General features: G+C 38.7%; 1 protein-coding gene across 4 annotated transcripts in view; it reads left to right on the top strand.

Moving 5' to 3' along the window:
* Positions 1 to 1,548: 1,548 nt before the first annotated feature.
* LOC306880257 (ephrin type-A receptor 7) overlaps positions 1,549 to 23,832 on the top strand; it is a 78,723-nt gene continuing 56,439 nt past the window's right edge. For 3 of the 4 annotated variants that reach the window (XM_079433674.1, XM_079433673.1, XM_079433671.1), the window contains exons 1-4: positions 1,567 to 1,744; positions 3,161 to 3,225; positions 4,570 to 5,239; positions 22,007 to 22,162. In XM_079433674.1, the coding sequence (XP_079289800.1) occupies positions 1,651 to 1,744; positions 3,161 to 3,225; positions 4,570 to 5,239; positions 22,007 to 22,162 (985 nt within the window). In that variant the 5' untranslated portion in view covers positions 1,567 to 1,650. Of the gene's footprint in view, positions 1,745 to 3,160; positions 3,226 to 4,569; positions 5,240 to 22,006; positions 22,163 to 23,832 lie in introns of all 4 variants that reach the window. The other variant, XM_079433672.1, reaches the window with a different exon arrangement.

Here is a 23,832-nt window from a genome sequence, read left to right as displayed (position 1 = left end):
CGTTCAGAGGTAATGAGGTCCCTTTCATGCTTTCATTTATCAGTGATTTGGCAAGTCATCTGAGCAGCAGGAAATTAACTTTACACTTTTTAATTGTGTTTTGTGTTTATCTCGATTCTTTGGCGCCGCTTAAAACCCCAGCAGCTCAATCTTCATGGTGAACGTTTCTTGAGCAGTAACGCATATAATGAATCAATGCATCCACACCCATTGCCCAGAATCAACAGGGCACTTTCCTTCATTAGGTGACCTTCTAAAAAACACAGCAGTCAATGTTTATCTGTCTCGATTTCTTTATACCTACACAGACCTCCTGCCCTTCATTGGCCAATCAACAAGAGTTTCACTTTTATTTTCATAAAACACTGTGTCATACATGTCATGGAATATGAGGCCTGTATGAATAAATAATTAATAAAGGAATAAATGACTTGATAAAACAAATACTAACTGACACCAATAAATACTGAATAAATACTAATACTAACTAAATACTGATTAATTGTACTTATTTCTTAATTTTTGTGTTTATTGTCAACTTTATTTTTACTCTTAGATTTATTTATTTTTAATTTCTAGGTTTGGACCTCAGTAATGGAATACACACATATAAACAACTCGGGCATGAATTGTGCTAAATTTGTAAATGTGTTCATCGTTTTAACAATGTTTATCCCTTTGGAGTACATTTGTACACAAAGCCTGGTTTTGTCAACTAATTATTTTAAAATCCTAAATAGTAAGTGTCTAGAGATACACGCAAACATAAAAGCAAATATAACGTTCTCACACAAATAGCCTATAAATTGAAAAGAAAGAAAGAAAATTTCTGCTTGACAAAAAAAAAAAAAAAAAAAAAAAATTATATATATATATATATATATATATATATATATATATAGATGCAACTCAAACGGTAATGTGCTGTTAGGTTAGTGACTAAACAAAGTCTTGACATTGCAAGCTATGAGTATGTTTTAAAAAGAGCTGCCAAACACGAAAGGCACCATAATAAAGTTTGCCAAGGATTCATCTGCTGATGATGCAATGCTCTTCAATGACTTGGGAAAAATATAAACGTTTCCTCGGATGTCGTGACATGCCTGCCCTACCCAGGGTTCAAGTCTTATCTTGATAGCTTCCGTGCAAGTGGTGTTGCAGGGAAAGGTACCTCACCAGTTCTCAAAAGTTTGTTTTGATGTAGGCTACTCACTGTTTTCACTTTTCATTCAACCCATAGCGTTTTAAGTATTAATTCCCAGTACAGTAATTCGAGCAGGACATTAGAAAATTATCTATTATTCTTGATATAAAACGATTTTCTACATTGTCCAACAAAGTATTTCATCTTAAAGTTTCTGAATCCGTTGTCGGTTTTAGACTAAAATTGAGGATCCGCCTTCGCTTCAAGATGATTCGTCCGCGTTTTTCCACCGACAGCCTTTCGCTCGCTAAATGTGGGTGCGCTCTCTGTCAGTCAAGATGAGTGACACGCCAAATGCTCTAAGCCCCGCCTCCCAGCTGCAGATGCTATTTGAGTGAGAGACGGCTGTTTTATTCACCCAGAGCCGGTTGCCGGAGCGTCGTCAATGGGAAGCGAACGCCGCGTTGGAAAAAGCGCACACTGTTTCTCCAACTTTCAATTGCACCATGGTTTGCACCTCAGTTTCGTGTTTGTGGACTATATTTTGCCTTCATTTATGTTTTTATGTGAACACTGGAATAGCACAGAACACAAGAGAGGGTGAGTGCTAAAGTTTCCTTCATTGCATCCTGACAGCGCGAGCGCGAGAACGAGCAAATCATTAGTTAGAGCAGATACAGTATCGACAGCCTGACAGACAAACATACAGCCTTTTTTATTATCACACATACGATATCGATAATACGTTTGACTGTGTTTCATATCATGAATATGTGTTTCCTTGACGCACAGACTTTCGCTAATCAGACACGAAGACGATTTACAACTGCATATCGCAACTACACATCATAGACAATATTATCTGGTTAAGCTTAAACCTCACAGCCCTGTATCTCCTCATTATCACGTTCTCATTTTATCGGAAACACTACGTGCTTTCCATTTACTGCAAAGAGACAACAGCAACACCAAACTTGAAAAAGATCTGCTTGATGTGCGTTTGTTAACCAACCAGGCAGTAGTTAAACAGTCAGTTCTGCAACTTGACTGCAACATGTAGCCGATCACGCTTATTGTTTTATAATACTCATGGGATCAGCTCCAGGTAGTAGTGGTAAAGGATTTGTCCGGGATAGAAACCTCCTGCAACAATTAAGCAATAGAAGTGCTTCTGTAGGCTATTACCAAGTTATGGAGTAGCCTACAGATTTAGTATAAAGAGCAGTGTGTTTCTACCATACATGTCTGCACTGCAAATATGTATATCACAAATCGACTATATTAGCTAGTCTAAGCCGAAGGTACCCTATGTGCCTCCTTGCTGAAATATGAAATTAATCATTAAATTCTGTAGCTATAAGGGTACAAATAGATCCAGATGATCTTATAGCTGTTTGCTGTAGTTCACTTACAGGTTTATTGATTACTGAACATACTCAATGACGAATTTATTTATCAAATTGATGTTATTTATTTTTTAAATTAGGTTCTGATCTCAGCGAATGCCTTTTAGAGAGTTTTTTTATTTACAATATTTAATCAAATTATTAATTTGATTATTTAACCAGCTTCCTTTAGTCATATGATCAGACTAAAACCAGATAACGCTTAAACGAAATGCATTTAAATAACAAAACAGCGATTAATTTCGCACGCGATGAAGTCGTTCTTAACCTGAGCTGCGCGCGCGCTTATCCGCATAATATTCTCACGGTTCAAACGAAGGAACTTTACCGATTTCTCGATCTACACCAAACGCGAAAGCGTGCCCGTCGGTTATATTGACACATGAACAGGTGTCGCACAGGTTTCAGAGGTGCGAGGTGCTTATTGCCATAAACCTCCACCGCTGTCTGCTGAAAATGGGTCAGACTCGTGCGCTCTCTCACATTTGGTTTGTATCTGCGCTCGTTCGCGGTGTAAAATGCTTCTGGAATATGAGTGAGATGTGTGGCAAACATTAATCGCAATTAAAGATGCATTATTGTAAGTGTGCGCTTTATGTGTCGTCGGCAGTGATCCTGCTGGATTCAAAGGCGCAGCAGACAGAGCTGGAATGGATATCGTCTCCTCCAAGCGGGGTAAGATGGAAACTTTACAACTTCTACTTTACAGCAAACATGTATGATTTTCACCTCTTTTGTAATGCGCTTACTGCTTGTAGTATTTTGAGTGCAACCTAAAATTATGTGGTGGCATAATGTGTTTTTTTTGTGTTTGTTTTTTTCAATTGTAAGTCTTTGTCCCACATCACAATGTTTCTAAAACGCTAAACAATGGATAATTTGGTTTTACTTTATGCGAAGGCGGCTTTGTTTCTTTTAAAAGTTGTTTGTCGATCTTAAACTAGTTTTTATAAAAGGTTTAGGAAGGCGTAAAATACAGACACTTTTGTTTTAAAGTCGTTCAACTAAGGCCAACTGAGTGATTTTCGGCTGAACTTAGTATATTAACTTGTGATGTTTTGTTGTTTTTGTAAGTCTTAGGCGTTTTTAACAATTATTTAGAACACAAAATAATTCTAAAACTAAAAAAGTAACAGCAATTAAAAAGTTTAGATTTGTCAGATTTTTTGTTGTTAGTCATGTGATTTGTGTGCATTGAATCTTATTTTACTTTAAAAATGTTTTCACCTTTGTAACAACATATTTGGTTTTATTAATTTAACTAAATTTTAGTCAGTTCTGCTCACTTTGAGTTATAAACTTGCAGTCATTGAGGTCAAAGTATTGTGTGTTTGTACAAATTAAAAACTTTTTTTAATGAGATAAAACAAACAATAACAGAAACACAAACAACATGTGTCCAGCATAAATGGAATTTAATCCCAGGTGAAAGTTGTTTAAAAGAAGCCCAGAAAATTACTTTTGCCGGTGTATCCTAAAGCAGTCGGGTTGAGTGATATAAAATGTTTTTTACTGAATTAAAAGCAGTTCATTTTGATGTCATCACACACTAGCACACCTTTTTTTGAACATGAACATTTTTATAATGGAGTTTATAAATGGAAACATTCTGACTGGTAGTGTACATTGTTACTATTGGGAATGAGGTAGCCTAATTTTTGCAATACATTTATTTGATTTTTTTTTTTTTATGTGCTTAAGTGTTTGGATTGATCGACAGATACCAACAATTATCAGAACTGCGCATATAATTGTAGATCACTAAAAATAAATATTTTAAGTTAAAAACGCTTGACAAGACAGGCATTTCAAATTCTCATTTTATGCAAAAGATGTAAAAAATTAAGCACCTGGCTGCTGATGCATTCATGTAGATATCTTTATAGCAAGGAGTTGTGCATTTGTTCACACTGAGGCCAGTTTTAACACGCTGTAAGATTGTTCGCTTGCGGTTAGTTCTGAGCATTTTAGTACAGCACACGAAATAATGATGATTAACTGCTTTTTACTTTTTCTCAGTGGGAAGAGATCAGCGGCTTGGATGAAAACTACACACCCATTCGCACGTACCAGGTCTGCCAGGTCATGGAGCCAAATCAGAACAATTGGCTACGGACTAACTGGATTGAGAAGGGCGATGCCCAGAGGATTTTTGTGGAGCTGAAGTTTACCTTGAGGGATTGTAACAGCCTTCCAGGGGTTGTTGGCTCTTGCAAGGAGACGTTCAACTTGTACTACCAGGAAACCGACGTGGAGGCGGGTAGGAATATAAGGGAGAGTCAGTATGTGAAAATTGACACTATAGCCGCGGACGAGAGTTTCACTCAGGGTGACCTGGGGGAAAGAAAGATGAAGCTTAACACGGAGGTGCGTATAATCGGGCCCATCTCCCGCAGAGGCTTCTACCTGGCCTTTCAGGATGTAGGTGCCTGCATCGCTTTGGTCTCCGTCAAAGTGTATTACAAGAAGTGTTGGTCAATTATTGAGAACCTGGCCACGTTCCCAGATACGGTGACGGGATCTGAGTTCTCGTCGCTGGTGGAAGTGGAGGGCACATGCGTCAGTGACGCAGAGGAGGAGGCCGACAACTCTCCCAAAATGCACTGCAGCGCTGAAGGAGAGTGGCTGGTACCCATTGGGAAATGTATATGCAAAGCTGGATTTCACCAGAAGGGAGATGCGTGTGAACGTGAGTACTTTATTTTCATTTGCATACATCTGTTGGCATGTATTAGAGCACTGCTGATTAACCTTACACGAGACAGAAGAAAGGACAATGAAGCAATTAATAAGTTATTATTATGTGTAGGACTGGCTTATATGTCCATTTGCCTAGTCAATCCTTGTTCCAATTGTTTGATTGAGTGCCCAAGCATAGAATTATCCCAACGCGAGGTAATTCATCCGAATAACAGCAAAGCAATACAATAACAAAACAAACCATGCTGAAAAATACAAAGCAGATGATGAACGATTAATAAAAGACAAGCAGAGTAAAAAAAAACATGCTTATTGGGCGGAGATAATAATGATGGATTAAATGTGGGGGCAAAAAATCCTTGGCACAATAATTGGAATCCCTGTTAGTCGTTTGATTTGTGGGCTCTTAATTTATAGCCTTATGCACGTTGACACTGGAATTAAATAATAACTAGCACTCCAGCCTTGCTCTCAGAAACAGCCCGCTCTCTTTCTTCTGCTCTCCTATTCTCTTTCCATGTGGCGCCGAGCCAAACCCATCACTCACAAACAATACTGCGTCCGGAGGAGGTTCAGCCCATTGCCCGGTCCCTCTCCGGACCTTTCAAGTAACCCCGACAGGCATAGAAAACAAACAGCGGAGCCCCAGAGTTATTTAGGAAGTGTCCGAACCGGAAACACAATTACAGTCGCCTCTGATATACTCTACAATTAAGACTAAAGCACTCCCAGTGCCATCATTGTCACTAATGGTGCTAAACGTTGTTTTTTTGGCAGTCACATGACACATGATTAGGATCTGAGGGAGAGGATCTCTTGGTTTTGTGTGGTTGAAGTGGCCGTTCACCCTTTTTTCCGCCAATCTGGGTCACCTCCACATCTATAGATTATCAAGTGTGCAGACCAGTAATGTTTTTACAGATATCTCCGGGAGGTTTGGATAGCTTTTATGCAGTGCACATACACGTCTGCATCATTAAGTTATCATGTAAAGGGTGCTTCAGAACACTATTATGTTATCAAAAGCTAAAATGGGCAAGGCTGCTTCACGCTGAGAGGTTGTTGCAAAGCTGAAAGCAATTTCAAAAGCCAGAAAGGGAGCAAAGGAGAAAGTTGATGGTGCTTCTATGTAATATGGGCTATTTGGCACACATTAAGCATTATAAAAGGATGCGTTTTATGTCTTTTTTACAATTCCACTCTTTTTTAACCTATTAAACATTCAGGAATTTTTTACTCACTCATAGCAAAAAATAAATAAATAAATAAAAGTGAAATTTGCATGCAACGCTGAACTCTCAGAAAGTCTCGAATGCTTTTCCAGAGAATTAATCGCTGTTCACAAAGCCATCTTACGTTCCTCAAAAACAATGTTGCGTGTTTCTCTCCGAGCCGGCAACAAACAAACCCTGTCACCCTGTTAGATTCCTGCCCCCTTCCATTGTCACTTTATGAGTTGTGCTTCGCTCCTGGCATGAGTGGCTGTGATATTACCGCTGTAGTTAATCTAAATAAAATGAGCATGAGACTGCCGCATCAGCACTTCCTCTTAGCGATCCTCCCGATATTAAATTGCCTGTTCAGAGTTTCCCCCCGAGCACCAACCAGACCGAAAAATACTGGTGTGTTCTCCCCTTCTGCTGGAGAAACAGTAATACAGTGCACGGTATCTGGGGCTGAAGGCCTGTGAGTGACAGGGGTCTTTTTAATATGGAGGACTGATCTTTCCAAGAGTACAGCTCATGTTGCTGCTCTCGCTGTCTTTTTCTTTCTCTTCCTTCCCTCAGGGGCTCGGCCAAGGCACTGTGACCCTGATGCCTTCAAAAGCTCCTGTTTTTACACCACCTTACCGCGTTCCTTTATAAAATCTGCACTATTTATATATGGATACACAAACAGACGCTCATGCATACGAAATAAAGTCTAAAATGTCTTGCATTAAAAATTGAGTGGGGTAACCTAAGGAGGGCCATGAAAATGTGTGTTTTGACCGTCTCATTCATCAGATGCTTGGAGGATTGTGTGTTTTTCATTTCTTCCTCCCTTTTCTCTCTTCCTCTTCCTTTATGTGGGCATTTGCACGACACACTCTTGCATCCGTTGGCACAGTATTTTAATTGTTTTCTTACGTAAACACAAGCTAAGCGGATGCTTTTGAATGTTGTGACGAGTCTTGAGCCATGAGTGCTATGTGTTTGGGATGCCACCATCTTTTAAAATGTCAAACTTCTAAAACTCTCTCTCAGCTCTTAAACCAAAAATTAACATTTTGTCATCAGTTATTTTCTTTCCTCTGTAGAACACAAAATTAGCTATTTTGAAAAAATATACTACAGTATGAATGTCAGCTGGGTCCAATGACAGAAAAAAAAGAAAGTCATACAGGTTTGGAACAACACCAAATTTCGGTCATCATTTACTCACCCACATTTTGGATGAACTATCCCATAACTTTTTCTTTCTCTGTCCCTTGCTCTCTTCAACTCATTTCGTGGCACTCGTGGCTTCACCCCTTCCTGCTTTTCTAGAGATCCGCTCCTCACAGTTACAAGAATCAGTGTTATGAGTGTTGGAAAAAAGCAATTTGAAGTGTTCAGCAGCATGCCAGAGTTTATTTGCATAGAGCTCAAGCAAAAATAGTGTCTATTCATTTGCGAAGCTCTGTTCAACAGTGGCTACTCAGAGAAAATGGAGACACTAAGTCCTTTGGAAGCAGAAAAAGAGTCCTTGTAGACAGACATTGATCTCTTTGTTTTCGTTAAGCTTTTGCGAACAATCGTTGGAATGTATGTTGCTCAGTCACATAACGCCACGTTAATAACCGTATCTTGTCTAAAGAAATGCCTAATATTAACCGATAGTTGACCTGCTCTTCCAGTTTGTGTTATTTACAAGGCAAGCCTCTGTTTATTATTCTAAGGGGAAAAAACAAGCTAGCATTGGCTAACATGCTAACAGAAGGAGGTACTGGCAATGGCAGGTGCTGACACCATCCATCTCCCAGATGCCAAATAGTTGGACAGAAGTTAGTCAAAGCCTGATGGATTGCCAGAACACAGAAGGAGGGCACTAGCTGTGGAGACAAGCTGCAGAAGTAGCTGGGGTGGAGGGACACAAGAGCAAGACCCAGGCTCAGTGAAGGCCGTGCTTTGCATTTCAAATGATGCCACCAGGAGTTGGAGGCGGGCAGATTGTATAAAGGCCTTACAAACAAGTGATTGATAAGGTGTGAAAGTAAAGGCTACAAACGGCCATCCGTTAGAGAACTGTAAGTGGGCTTAATTATTCAAACGGAGGTGAGTTCCTCAGGGAAGCCCGTTGGGTCTGAAGCTGTCAGGGATAGAATCATCCGCTGATTGATAATGGCCTTCTTGCCCGGCCAGGGTCTTGGAGAAGAACGGTGTGCTCTCGGAGCACTGTTTGTTTTTCCCCCTTGGTTCTGTCAGATGGAAGGTGGCTTTGAACACGAACGGAGCTGTCATTGTGTTGTGTCGTCAGTCAGGCCTGTCAGTTGGCGGCAGTCCAATTATTGATGTGTTGTAGTGGCTTCATGTTCGCAATCACATTTCCTGTTGTTTTATTGGATCAAAAAAAGTTCTTAGGTAAAATGGCAAATGATTAACAAACTGTCATTTATAATTAAAGCACTAGATTCTTACTAGATTCTTATAAAAACAATTATAAGTCTCTTGACAGTGGAAAAAAAATAAAAATAAAATAAAACAACAACAAAAAAATTCACACCACTTAAAAAAGAAAAAAAGTATGAAAAAAGAACACTGTGCAGTGATTTCTTATTCTGGAACAAATGGCTCTTTTGAACTGGTTCTTTTTATTGAATCATTCCAAACAATTCATGAAATAGTCTTGAACTTACTGGCAACTTAGTCGTTTAACTTAGACTCACTCAATGATTCATGCAGCTATTGCATGAATTCACTGACAGAACTGTGAGCCATTCTTTGATTTGATCTGATTAATAATAGTTTAATATTTAAACTAATTAATAAGAATTAATAAAGATACTGTACTTATTAAAAAAACTTTTGTTGTAAAATGTTATATTATTGGTTTATTGGTTATTGTCTAGCATAGAGCATACAAGGTTAAGTTGAATCAAGTAGGGCTGAACGATATATCGTTATCGTATCTATATCGAGATATGAACTTTCAAGATATTACTATCGAAAAAAGCAACGATATAGACGATATAGATTTCCCCTCTCCGCGCTCGCCCCGCCCTGCATACAACTCTGGCAGTCACACAACGAACATCAGTTTTACGAGTGCCCTTGAATGCACCGCTGAGGTCCCTATTCGACCGCAAACTTGTATGGTATAGCTCTGGAAATTCAGACACACAGAGAATCAGCTGTTCATCCATTTTGAGTTCGGCGCTTGTTTGGATGCCCCGTTTCTATTGGCCGCGCGGGGAAACGTCACAGAGCGCAGCGGCAAAAGTTGAACTATTTTGAACTTTGACCGCGGCGCGCGCGCAAGCTCGCCGCTGGTGCGCTCCGCTGCCATTGAAAATGAATGGGTTTCATAGCGCAGCGCATGCCGCGTCCTGTGTGTGAAAGGGCCTTTACACCGTACGAGTCGACGTCCACCAGTGAGTTCTTAAAAATAAAACTACACTTTCCAAATTTTTTTGTATTATGATGTTTTAATTTTTCTGAGAAATGCTTGGTTTTCACCGAACCCGTAGTCATATCGTATCGTATCGATATCGAGATATCTGGCATGAAAATCGAGATATGAAATTTTGTCCATATCGTTCAGCCCTAGAATCAAGTGACACAGCCTTTTGCAGCTGTTCTACACTAACTGATAGCCTTAACAGTTGTAAAGCATAAATATGTAGCGTTTAATTTGCATTCCCTTGGATCTAGACCACAGCAGATAACTGTGATTAAATATGAGCATGGACAACAGCACTTCTGAACAAACATCTATTTCGAGCAATTCTGAGTCTTGGTTGTGATATTACTTTTATTTTTGTCATTTAGCAGACACTTTTGTCCAAAGCGACTTACAAATAAGAAAAAGTAACTAAAACTAAAAGTTACAATTCTATAAATACTATATACCTACATATTTAAGAAAATAAAGAAATTAAATAAAATTGACACATGCATATAACATTCCAATAATAAACAAATAAATGGAAAAACTAAAATAAAAAGCGATACTTCTATCCCTTGCCGGTGTCCCTGCCCAGTGGAGTCATACGGTAGAGTTGATGGTCTTTACACTCTTTACTTTTTACTTTTGTCATATTAGCACAGTAAAAAAGGACATTTTCATACTAGAACAAGCCTCCTAAGACTTCCTTCCTTCCTTCTCTTTGTCTCTCTCTCCCTCTCTCTTTGTAAAGTAGAAAAGTGTGCAGTTATGTAATAAGCTATTGATTTTGCTCTTAGGGAGAGATTGAGCTGCTGAGTCTCCTGCTCTGCCGCTCTCCCAGAGGAGAGTCACTCTGACAACAGACCCTCCCTGATGCTCACTGAGTGTTAAGGCCTTCAACCTGGTCACATATCACTTTCACCCGGTCGCCTCGGGCCAAATCAGCTCTGAACACACACACACACACACACACACACACACACACACACACACACACACACACACACACAATACGCACACGGCTGCTTTGTTGCTTTTAACACCGTGTCCGCTTGTCCAACTGCATCCATTAGTACGGATGAGCAGAGAGCAATTCGAAAAGAGAAGTGTGTGTGCCAGCGTTTAGGCAGCTAAAGGCGGTAAGCCGCCCGTAGTGTGTGTATGCGTGCATAAAAGAGCCTATCAAAATCTGCTTGTGTGTGTGTGTGTGTGTGTGCAAGGGTTGATGGAGATGTCGGGACCTGTTAGTGCTGCTGGAGTTGCGAGCAGGGCGGTTTCTGGTAGGGGGTCTTTGTTCAGAGGGGAAAGAAACCATAGAGCTGGCTCCTCAGGCAAACCAAGGGTCAACTGCTCAGCTCATCCATCTTCCAGTCTGGCAGTGACCTGTCAGCTCAGCTGCTCACGTTACTAAGCAGAGCAGGCAGGCCTGCATTGTGCAAGCTGCTCTGTTTGCAACCATGTGTAAATGAAGTTAATATTCACTGACCCCATGCCCAGCCCGTGAGCGACCCCGGTGACACCACAGAAATCACAGCGAAATGACAAAGATTCCTGGCTATTCACATCGACTATTTATTTTCACATTGCTTCAGCGTTTTTGTTTTCGCTGTCAAAATATGTGCGTTTGATGTAATGCCACATTTCCCTGCTGAGTCAAAAAAGAAAAAGAAAAAAAGATTTCTCTGCTGAGTCACTTCAGATTTATTGTGCTTAACTGAAGTTTTTCATTAAACATTACAGGAATTACGTGTTCAACGCTGTTGGATTGAGGAAGCTCATGTTTTGCACTTTCCCATGCAAAAGTAAAGCTGAGATTGTGTACAGTATCTTAAAACAGGAAATGTTATTTGTTATTTGATGTTTTGTCATGATATACATAGACTAAAAGTTACAGGATCTTAAGGATAAGGATGCTAAGGATGTCGGGTGAATTCGAATTTAATAGGCAAAATTGTGTATATGGTACTTAGAAGAAATGTTTTATAATATATATTATGTAAATAGATAAATAAGAAACAATTTAAAACTATTTCAACTATTTAAAAATGTATATACACACACACACACACACACACACACACACACACATATATATAATGAAATGTTTATTTTTATTTGTATAATTGCAGTTTAATTAACAAAAGCACTCATGGAAAAGGATTAAATTAATGAGAATTGAAAAAATAAACATAAACCGTGTTTGCATAAAATACATCACTACTTTTACGATTGATCGAATCCAGAAAACAGAAAATGGCTGGTTATTTGATGTTTTGTGATAATATAAATAGGACTAAAAATTTTTGTTATAACTGAAATGTTTATTTTTATTTGTACTTGTATAATAATTTATTTCGGGATATAATTGCAGTTTAATTAACAGAAGCACTCATGGAAAAGGATAAAATTAATGAGAAGTTTTAAAATAAACATAAACCGTGTTTGCATAAAAGGCATCACTAATTTAATGTTTTTCAGAAGTCACAGTGTACTTTTACGATCGAATGTTTAAACAAATAGCATGCTTATTGAAGCTTTCCAAATTCACATTCAAAATCGTTCCACATTCACGGTGCTCTGCTGGGGCCGGGATGCTGTTTGTTAATGAGAAGCAGACTAAATTCTCTCCTGCTCATAAAATGAGATTAAGGAGAAGAAATGTCAAACACACAAAGCACTGTCTCTTAGCCAAGTTATTACTGAATGTAACTCGAAGTGAACACATTGTGCCAAAGAAGAATCAATAAAATTAGAAAGTAATGCTGTTCTTCTACTTTTGTGGGGACAGCTACGAGCGGCACAGTAATCAAGACTACATGAAACGATCATTTGTCTGAGGAGATGATTATTGGAAGATAGAAATGTGAGCCGCATGTTAGTTTTTAATGGATCATCAGCGGTGATGCTGGGATTTGATTGAGTGCTGTATCATTTAGTCTCTATAGGGATAGTGCGTGGGTGGCTTTGGGTGTGCGTGGATGTGCGTTAGTTCAAACGGGTGTGTGTTCGTGCAGGTTCGGACGGGTCACAGCTGTGTTTGGCTTCATAATGAGGGACCTCTGCCAGTTTGCCATTGTGCGTTCACTTAGTCACCTCTGTCAAAGCTGCAAAGTCATAAAGACTGTGTGTCTCGGAGTGTGCGAGGGACAACTTGCTGATGGTGGAGGTTTGATTTAGATCCGATTAGCTATGGTCGTAGTGCTCTTAAGAAGATCTTTTGCTTTTTACCTTTCAAGAAAAGACCAAATTTTGGGGTTGTTTACTACGGTGACAGCTGTGCTTCACTTCAGCACTTCATAAACACACACACAATCTTTGCTGAATAAAAAGTTTAAGGGGGAGGAGCTAACTCGGTAATATAAGCTATAAATTGATAGGTTTACATGCAAAAATATTTGGCAAAACGAACAAATCCAATCCAATTTCAGATTCTTTGAAATCTTTCACATTTTCAGAATTGTAGAGTCGAAGTCTTATCTAGTTGCAAGCAAACGTAGCTAATGATTTGTGGCGTCGTTTGTTTAGTGTTAAAATTTCTTTGTTTTCCATTTGCTAATCAATGCAGTAAATCAGGCCGAATGGAAGTGCGGTTGCCTTGGGATATGCTTCCATTTTCTATTTTGCAATCAGCCGCAAACAAGCGACCAGCATTTACACTTGGAAGGAAGCATTTCACCTGAGGCATTTTAAATTCTGGTGAAAGCCCAAAACCTTTTTTCCTAAAAGGCCGCTTTGTTCTAAAAGTGCTTCTTTTCACTGTAAAAGTGACATTTCATGTTTTCTTCTTTTCCGCTATCACAGAACATATCATGTGCCAGGAAAGCCATCTGGGCAGATGCTATTGGGATGAGTTGAGCTGTTGTATTTAACTGAAATGGATCTCTCCCTTTTTTGGTCTGTTTAACAGCAATAACATTTTACAGATCCCTTCTTCAGTATTTTGCCACAATTTTATGTCCATCCAGGCCGTATTTCGAGCATAATCACATTTATTTGCAGTCTGCCTCACATGAGAAATGAGGAGCAAGTTGAAAGATCTCTTCTTGGCAGGGACGATGTCCACCTCCAGCCAACACAAATGTGACTGTCAAAGCATAATGCATTCAGCAGTAATTGTAGAGATATAACGTTCCTTCCCTATTTTGTTTAAAATATACATGTAAAAGAGAAGCATTGTTGTGCCATTGTGTTGTGCACAAAAGATGCCATTACATATGTCATAGAATGTATTTAGCTTAGCGGCATGCAAATTATTTTAACAGCTGCTTTTCCTGAAGGTTTGTGCCAGAGCTTTTTCTTCAGTGTTTGTTTTAACCCTTTCACAATTAAAATGTATAGAATTTAACCTAAGTTAAAAAAAAAGAGCATGTATGGCACTTATGTGACTTTTTTTTTTTAAAAAGCGAGCAGCTGTTTTTTTGCACGATTTATGATGTTAACATTTTAACTATATTTAGGAGAGGACTCTGACAGGCTTTGATCTGTTCTTTCTTCACAAGTCTTTCTTGTTCCTTTCTGAGGGCTTCAGAGGGCATCCTGGTGTGTCCTTCAGCACAGTGTAAGAGAATGCTAATCTTCTCTTTGTTTCTGACGGAAAGCTACTTATCTCTCCTCCACACAGGTAGCTGCCATGAATGAGATTCTTGTCTGCATGTAAAGGAGCGCACCCCTAATCCAACCTGTTTGCTCCCAGTAATGCGTGGGGCACTGTGCGAATAGCGCCGTACAAGATTCATCTTTTAACATTTTAATCTGACATTTTCACAACCCTCTAATCCAACTTTTTGGCTTTTTTTCTGTAACCGTTACGTCTCCCCGTCTCAGTCTAGGAGTTGTAGGAGAAATGCAAAGGCTACAGGGCCAAAACCGGACCCCATCCTGGTGTGTTGCTTTCTTGCTGCCTTTTGATTCTTCCCCTTTCCTTTGTACCCTCGGCCTGTTTCCTGGAGTTGGTTAGCTTTCTAGCCCTCTTAGGGGGAAAGATTAAAATGATTGCCACACAAGGGCTGACAGCATGGAAACAGGCTTTCTGTGAGTTTGAAAGGTTTTAGTTTCTCTCAGAGTGCTTTCATCAGGGGTGGAAATAATAGTATCTTTTGATAACTACTTCTTTTCATAGCCAGAAAGGGCACTATTCAAGAGTAAAAACTATAATGCTAATCTTGTTTGTTTACTTTTTTACAGCATGAGGCAGAGAAAAGTTTCACTATAATTAATGTAAGATAATTTTTATAACTCGCATAGATGCCCAGATATCATCAGATAAACTATAGTTCTAAGCATTTTCAAGTAGTGTGATCACATACTAGCATGTTGCAGCAATATACTGCAGAAATGTTATTTGTGTGCTGTGCACAGTTTGAGCAAGTTCTATATGAAATATGCAGATGACCTACTACAATTGCCAAAATGTGCAGTATACAACAGAGCACACTGCGTGAGATACTGCATCCCACAATGCAATGAGCTTGACTTTAATTAGTTGGTTTTTAAAACTCATTTGATTTGAATGTCAAATGTTTAGACATTTACCTATTTATTTCCAAGCTGTTAGCAGGACGTCATTCTTATACGATAATATACGAGGTCATGTGACAATAAGGTGGCATAATACTTGAAACATTTATAGTTAAATAATATTCTATAAACTATTTCATTTACTATTACTAAAAAGTCCTTTATCCCTTCTGAAAAATAAAAGTATGTATTATGGAAAAAATGCACTTTCAAATAATACTTGCTATCTAAATGTGACATTAACTGCATGTTAATTGATTTAAAGCATGACAAAACATTATTAAAATATAGCTAATTATTAAGTTACTATAAAGTAAAACTTGAACAAATGAAAAAAAAAAACGACTGACTATTACAAAGTGCATTTTGTAAACGTGTACTTGTGTGTTAAGAATCATTGTCATGAAAGTGTATTCTCTTGAGGTACAATTATGTGGCCTGTTTATTATCTGTAAGTACAGTATAATAAATATACTACAAGTGCATATTCAGTACAATTAAGCACACTTGTTTTTCAGTACAATGTGTGTTCTATGCAGTATTCTGTTAGTAACAAACTGTTCCATTCTGAACATAGCCTGAGATCAGAAAATAATATACTGAGGTCTAAAAAGGGCAGTCCAGAAGTTTATAGGAAATTCATCGAAAGAAAGCCAACAAAAGAAAACAACTGACAGCACAAGACCAAGAGAAAAACCAGCGCTTGCTTTAGGAAAGCCTGTGATTAGGACATTTCCTCAGGCTCCCTAGAGGGAGGATTGTTAGCGAATTTTGAAGTCAATACGTTAATTTTAGACAAGTCAGCAGTCTGTGCAGTTCAGCTGGACATTGTCTTGAATTTTACCTCTGGGCTGCTATTACATCTCTCGACTAAGTCTTTAAAAATGAGGAGGGATTTATTGCTGCAAAGGCCAAAAATAGTGATAAAGCTGATTTTGAGGAAATCTGTATCTAAACCTTTCAGAAGTCTCGTAACAAATGTCTAGACATGTTTTTGTGTGAATTTCTTGTGTGAATACATGTTAGAGATTGATATATTATAGAGGCAAAGTCTTTCTGCATTATCAGTGCCATGTAAGAACCGCTGAGAGACCTGTTTTTTCCCCTTTAGCTGAACCAGAGGGCTTGACCACTGAAAGGTAAATTAGCGACGCTGGCACTCGCCGCCTGCTAAAGACTCTGGGAGGAATGACAGGCTGTTTTAATCTCTTTCTCTGTTGTTCTGTTTAACCTCAACCTGTGTTTCTAAGGGGCCGACTAATTTCTTTGTGCAGTAAATGAGGTTGCTGTTGCCTGCTCTGCGTGCCCATGTCAACAAGCACATCCCATTAGCTCGCCTTCATGCCAGTGGCAGCTCGAATAAATCCTGTGCTCACCAAGTCCTTCAGCAAACTTTTTAAACCCATCTAAGCTAGTGTTTTTCCTTTCCGTTTCACAGTTTAGCAGCCAAGCGGTTATGTTGGCAGAACATGTTTTCAATTCAGAGCTGAAATGGGCAGTTAAGTGGAGGATATCGTCTCAATGTCAGTTTCATAGATTGGTTAGCATGCTCTCAAGAGCTGCTGGCACACGGGGTCATGTAGCGTTAATCCAGTCATGATTACATGCTAGCAGACATTATGCAGCATGGCAGAAGGAGGCATAATTGGGCAAGCCTCATCTTTTTCTCCCACAGAAATAAATCTGTCAGGAAGGGGAAAACAAAGCTATCTCAGCGGTGGCGGGTTAGTGCGTTAGCACAATGGTAGCGTGTTTTTTTGACTAGTTCAGTGCCAGTTAGGGCTGGACGATTTTTCTGATTTTATCGATTAATTTGAATTTAGTGTTTTGCCACAATTTTATTTTTTAGAAATCGAGGAATCGCGATTTTGAATAGAAATATTACCAAATATTAGAATTAAACACTTTGACTTCTTGAACTTCTGTTAGCTTGAGCACCGCGTTTTTAGAATGTCGTTTCATGCACGAGACGCTGCAAGAGATGCGAGTGCAACAGTCAAATGTGTCCATGCTTGCATAGAAAATAAAAAAAAAACTATGGAAAAGCAGCGCAAGCGAATAAAAAACTTGTAACTACCACTGTATGTCTGATATTTCATGTTTGGATCATGGTGACAAATTGAAAGCTGCTGTTGTTTTTACAGAACATTTATAGTTAATAATAGTCTACTTGTGTTATACCTTCAGTCATTTTGAATTTGAATTACCTTGACTTTTGAGGGGTTTTTTTAAAGCATTTTCCTCGTATAAGCCTATTTATAAACACCTATTTGTACAATATGTAGCTGTAGTTCATGCATTTTTTCTGGAAAGATATTTAACAAGTGATTTGTTTAACGTTTACATAATGTTGACAACTTCATGTGTGGTGCACTTGGAATATAATTTTTTTGGTAAATAAAGAAAAAGTTATTTGAATCATGTTCAAATTGACTAGTTAAAAATCGTAAAAAAAATCAAGAATCGGTCAAACGTTCTGAAATAAATTGAGATTTTAATTTTTTGCTAAATTGCCCAGTCCTAGCCAGTATTTGCGCATCTGTGTTTGGAGGGCAGGAATTTGGGCCCCTGAAATGGCCTTGTTTGTGCATGTCACTCATAGTAAAACCAGAGAGGTGGAGTGGAGACAGGTTCTCAGGCGGGCCCCCGTGTCAGCGCTACATTTGATTTGAGGCCTAATTTGCTGGTTGGTTGCTTGTGTAAACAACTCGGGGATACTTGGGCTTCTCAGACGCCACAATAAACAAATCCTGATCAGAAGGATGTAAAAATAAACCGCTCCCGCTTCAGAAACGTAAAAAGCCAGTCGAGTCAGCAGTCGAGAGTCCTCCTGTTTTGGTGATTTGCGATGGTGCTAATCTTAGTATGTTCACGAGAGAGCCGTTGAGTGCCCACAGCCAGGTCTTGAGCTCTCGGGCTCAGATGGGATCTTTTCCCCATACAGATCGGCTCAGAGCTGAAAACTAAAACTAACAGACATACCAGCTTACCAGTAAAAGGGTTTCTGTTTTTTCTTTTTTTCCATTTTCTTTTCCTGTTTCCATTCCTTGCCTTATCTCTACTGTTCCTTCTCATTTTCCCGTTCCTCACCTCACCTTACCTTACCTTCCCTGTCCATTTCTTTTCTGTTTTGTTCTTTACTTACGTTTTTGTTCCTTCTCTTGTTTATCTTCCTTACCTGGCCTTTTCCTGTTACTTTTCTTGTTCCTTTTGCTTGCGTTTCATGTTCTTGTACCTGTCTTTTTCCATTTTCCTTTTCTTTTTCCTTTTACTTTTTTCTTTTCCTTTTCATTTTCCCTTTCCCCTTCCTTTCCCTTCCCCTCATTTTCCTTTTCTGTTTTGTTCTTTTTTTACCTTTCTTGTACTTTCTCCTGTTTTTCTTCTTTATCTTTCCTTTTTCCCTTTCTTGTTCCTTTTCATTTTCTTGTTTCATTTTCTGTTTTTGTACTTTTTCTTAGTTGCCTTCTTCTTTTTCCTATTTCTTTCTTACCTTTCCTTTTACCGGTTAATTTTTTTACTTAACTGTCCCTTCCTTTTCCTCCTGTATTCAGCATGTCCTTTTCCTTTTCCTGTTCATTTTCCCTATCGTTCTTTTCTTCTCTCTTCTAACGGTTTGAAATCCCTTGTTTATATGGAAATATATGGAAAAGAATCTTAAAACTGTATGTTTTGACACTACACATATAATACATTTAATCTAATTTAATTAAATATAAATATTTGGGAACACTTTATTTTAGGGTCTCTTAACTAGTTGCTTATTAGCATGCATACTACTAGAATATTAGCCATTTATTAGTTGTAATTAAGCACATATTAATGCCTTATTCTACATGACCTTATTCTACATGCCTAATCCTACCCAATACCAAACTTAACAACTAACTTACTATCTATTAATAAGCAGCAAATTAGGAATTTATTTAGGAATTAATTTAATTAATTTACACAATGAAAAATGAATCCTAAATGAAAAATACCTGAATACCATTAAACCATGGCTATTTCACGGTACACTCTGCCAGCACCACCTCCTTACAACATGAACTAGACTTGCCGCTTTCAATTACTTTCAATTACAACCTCACTGGTTGAGAATGATCCCAGATAAAATCACATCCCTTTCCTCCACTTCTCAGCCTCAGAAGGCTCTTGTTCTTTACTTTGCACAGCCACACCATGCCATGCTTCAGAGCTAAATACACAGTGACAGGGCTTTCATGTTGCTAAAATGGGGATACCGTATCCCTCAGCCACCCCCCATCTCAACAAGGTGGTGTTTAAAATGAGGAAATCAGCTGACCTCCTGTGCATTCTCCATTTTAGTCTTGTCACGGAAAGCTGCAGGATTTCCTCTTTTTGAAGGCCTTGAAACGATAATGCAACTACTGAGATCTAAAAACTGGGCTTGGAATTGTTAATCAGTAGTGTTGTGTCCCTGGTAATAATCATTAAAATGCGTAGCTGTGAACAAAGTAATATTTATCCAGGGGATGCGGGTGTGGTTGGGTTTAAGAAAAATCATGTGCGCCCGATTCCCTCTTTAGGCTGAAGGGGGTTTTAAGCAAACAGCTGCTAAGTGTGGATTAGTGGCTCTCAGCAGTGCCGACCAAAAGGCCAAACCGAAAATAGCTTATTTCTCTTTGCTTACTGATGTGAACTAGAAAATACCTCAGACTGTGGAATCACCCCAGACTTGTTCCCTTCGTTTTTTTTTTCCTTTTCAGAAGGTTAATAACTCCACCGTTTCTGGTGATGAATTATAAAGTCATGAAAAACGGAATAAAAGGGAAAAATAATTTTTTATTAGGTATTTAATGTTGTCTAATTATAATGCAAATAGTAATATATGATTATGGTGCTTCATTGGCAATTCAGCCCATATGGGCATATGAAATAAAGAGTGGGAGTAAATGACTCATTGTCATTGGAACGTGTGAGGGTGATTCTTGTGCATAGCCTAAAGCGATCTGGCCCTAATTTCTGCTTTGTCTCTGATCCCTGGCTGCCTGTGGGATGTCCTTTTTTCCCCTCATAAAAGGTGAAATACTGAAATAATCCATTTAAGTTTCCTATTTTCCACAGTAACCTTGCCTCTAGGACATTTCTGACTGCTAGAGGTGGTGTAAAGGCAAGCATGCTAGTGCTTTTGGGGTGATCAGGAATATTAGGCCCCTGGTTGATGTAACATATGCGTGACGCAGTGTGTGTTGTAATGACCCAGCAGAAAATGTTAGTGCTCAGAGTTTGATCTTTTCATATTTCTTAATGATTATTAATTTTTTTATGCATCAACTTGTGTCTTAAAAAATCTTAGGAGAAAAAAAGGACAATTGTTGACAAAATTCCTACTATAAACAGTGCTATTTTAGTATTATTTACATATTATATATTTATTAATGTTTTGAATTAACTTTTAGTTTTATATAATTAGTTTTTGTTTTAATTTACTTTAAGTTTGAGTAATTTATGTTTTTGCTATTTTTACTAACTACTGATTTTTTAAATGTATAATATTTATATTTAATTATTTTTTTTAATATTTATTTTAGTTTTAGTAATTTTAGTACTTCAACTTAATTCCAGGTAGTTGCCAAGTGTAACGATGCGAACAAGACGTGAGACGTGCGGATCCAAGTGCAAGCTTTTATTTATAAACGTAGTCATTAAACAGGCAGGGTCAAACAACGGCAAACAGGTATGGTACGGGCAAGACACAGAGCAATCCTAGGGCCAGCGAGAGTCGACGATCGGCGAACAATATCCAACAGGGCAAGGCAGAGAGATAATCCAGGTATACGAGCAGTGGTCCAAGAGAGGTGCAAACAGAGTCCAAACGGCAAGGCAAAGGGGTAAATCCAGGAAACACTGGCAAGAATCAAAACATAGAAAAACACACAAGGCAAGACTATGACAACAAAGTGGGTTCCGTATCGCAGCTAAAACTAGGAGATTTATAAATGCAGAACAATACTATAACTAAACAGAAAAACACAGAATGGCTCGGTAAGGCAGCTAACACTAGGAGAGTGATAAACTCAATACAATACTCGGCCGAGAGGAAGAGGAAGTCCATGGTTTATGTAGGGTGTGTGATCAGTGCAATCAGCTGTGTGTCGTCAGTGCAATGGATGATGGGAATTGTAGTCTGAGGTGGCGTGCAACAGTTAGTGTGGTGCAAGAGTCCATGTGGTGAGCGAGTGACGTCTGGTGGTGAGTTAACGGAAGTTCATTGACCACATTCATGACACCAAGACAACATTTCAAACATTTCATTATTATTTTATTTTATTTATACAACAGTGGCTGTAAATATAAAACTCATATGGTTTGCATATCTCTGATCATTTGCTCCTGGGAGAATTTAATAAGAATTGTTTGAGTTCATGTTAAAATCTCAGATTTTTTATTGCAAATGTTGAGATCTCTTCGAAAACCCTAGAAGAGATGCATATGACCATGGTCTGAGAATCTGAGAAGAAACAATTGAGATATTAAAGAGACATTTTCTTTCTTTCTTATGAGAGTGCTTAAGGGGCTGATTCAAACACTAGATGATATAAAATGTGAACACATGCTAATTCTCTCTTTCTTTCTCTCCATCACCATCCAGCCTGTGGTCGTGGATTCTACAAGTCTTCATCTCAGGATCTTCAGTGTTCCCGTTGTCCTGCACACAGTTATAACGACCGAGAGGGCTCATGGAGATGTGACTGTGAGGACGGCTACTACAGAGCCCTCTCTGACCCCCCATCTGTCGCCTGCACTAGTGAGTGAGCCATTTGCCAATCTTTGGTCTTCCTCCTTTCCTTTCCTTCCCTTCTATATATGTCTTTATATCCACAAACTGACATGTCTCATTCCCAATTCCAAGCAATTGTCTGTTTCCTGTCAGATTAAATTTTAATTACCAGAAGCGACAGGCACCTCTGTATTTTGAGGAGCACTGTGGCAGTCCTGACTCACTTGGTGCCCAAGGCAAAATAAGGAGAGAGAGAGAGGGGGAAAAAAACATGTTTTAACCGCTTAGTAGTTCTTACTTAATTTAAGTATGAGACATAGTCTTACAGTATATTTACATTATTACAGTCTTACAGTATTTGTTTAGCATGATTTTTTTTTATAATAAAATCAACTTAGCTCAAAAATCTGAGTGGGCAGGTGTTTGGATTCAGTTTGAATGGGCATAATGATTCCGGTAATTACAGTCGGAACGGAAGCAGGTCTCAGAAGTTCTTTCCTCTGCTTCTCTCCCCTCTAATAACCACCTGTCCTCTTCTTTCCTCTCCTCGGCCATCTCTCTTTTTGAATAACACATCTATTCTACAGCCATTGATGACTTATTTACACAGGCCAGACAGGGGTGAAAAGAGGCGGGGAGGGAATTCAGGGCGAGTCGGTCTACCTGGAAATATGCTCAAGGACAGGTTCAATCAGGTAGAATCTCAGGATGTGCTTCACTTCCTGAAGACAAAGAGATGGAGAGAGCGCATTAAAGCAAGGATTAGGACTATATGATATTGAAAAAAAATCTTTATCTATCTATCTATCTATCTATCTATCTATCTATCTATCTATCTATCTATCTATCTATCTATCTGTCTGTCTGTCTGTCTGTCTGTCTGTCTGTCTGTCTGTCTGTCTGTCTGTCTGTCTGTCTGTCTGTCTGTCTGTCTGTCTGTCTGTCTGTCTGTCTGTCTGTCTGTCTGTCTGTCTGTCTGTCTGTCTTGAGTTGCATCCTGAGTCCCTTTTGTTTTTAAATATTGCACAAAGGCATATGATGATGATTTTAATTTGGTTAACTGTGCTATGATGCTATGATAGACAACAGAGAATGACAAATGAATTTGTCTAGATGAGAGAAACATATTAGACCCTAGCTGTGCTGTTGTGGATCAAGGCAGATGTGCAGCCTATCCTATGACACATATGTCATACATGAATCATTCAACTACGCTTTAGCTCCACAGTATTTTCCAGTCTGTATCCACCCTCATTTCTTCTTTCTTACAGTAACTCCCCCACATTTGTCTCACCGCTGCTTTCCAAAAGAGATGATCACACTAAAACACGCTAGTCTAATTGTTGCCCATTGCCCCCCGATCAGAGAACAGAGAAAACACAGGCCTCGAATTGACCATACAATTACTCTCATCTCCGCTGCCTTCCTCTTTCTCTTTCCTTCCAAGTACACATCAGATCTGTTACTCCCCTGACCATGGTCTGGCTATTGTTACTCTGTCTGGGCATGAAAACATTGACGTTACTGAAAAATGCACACAGAACGCAGGGATTAAGAGTCATGACGTTTCTCGCAATGGCTTTTTCAGAGGGAAAATGAATGCTGTAGTCATATGAGTTGTACGATGTGGAAATGCAGTTATAATTTCGACACAGGCCTTTAATGATTTTATATATATATATATATATATATATATA

This window comes from Barbus barbus (genome assembly GCF_936440315.1).
Source record: "Barbus barbus genome assembly, chromosome: 14".
In the NCBI taxonomy this organism is placed as follows: Eukaryota; Metazoa; Chordata; class Actinopteri; order Cypriniformes; family Cyprinidae; genus Barbus; species Barbus barbus.
The sequence above is the reverse complement of the archived record's forward strand: the minus strand, read 5'-3'. Positions and strand labels throughout refer to the sequence as shown.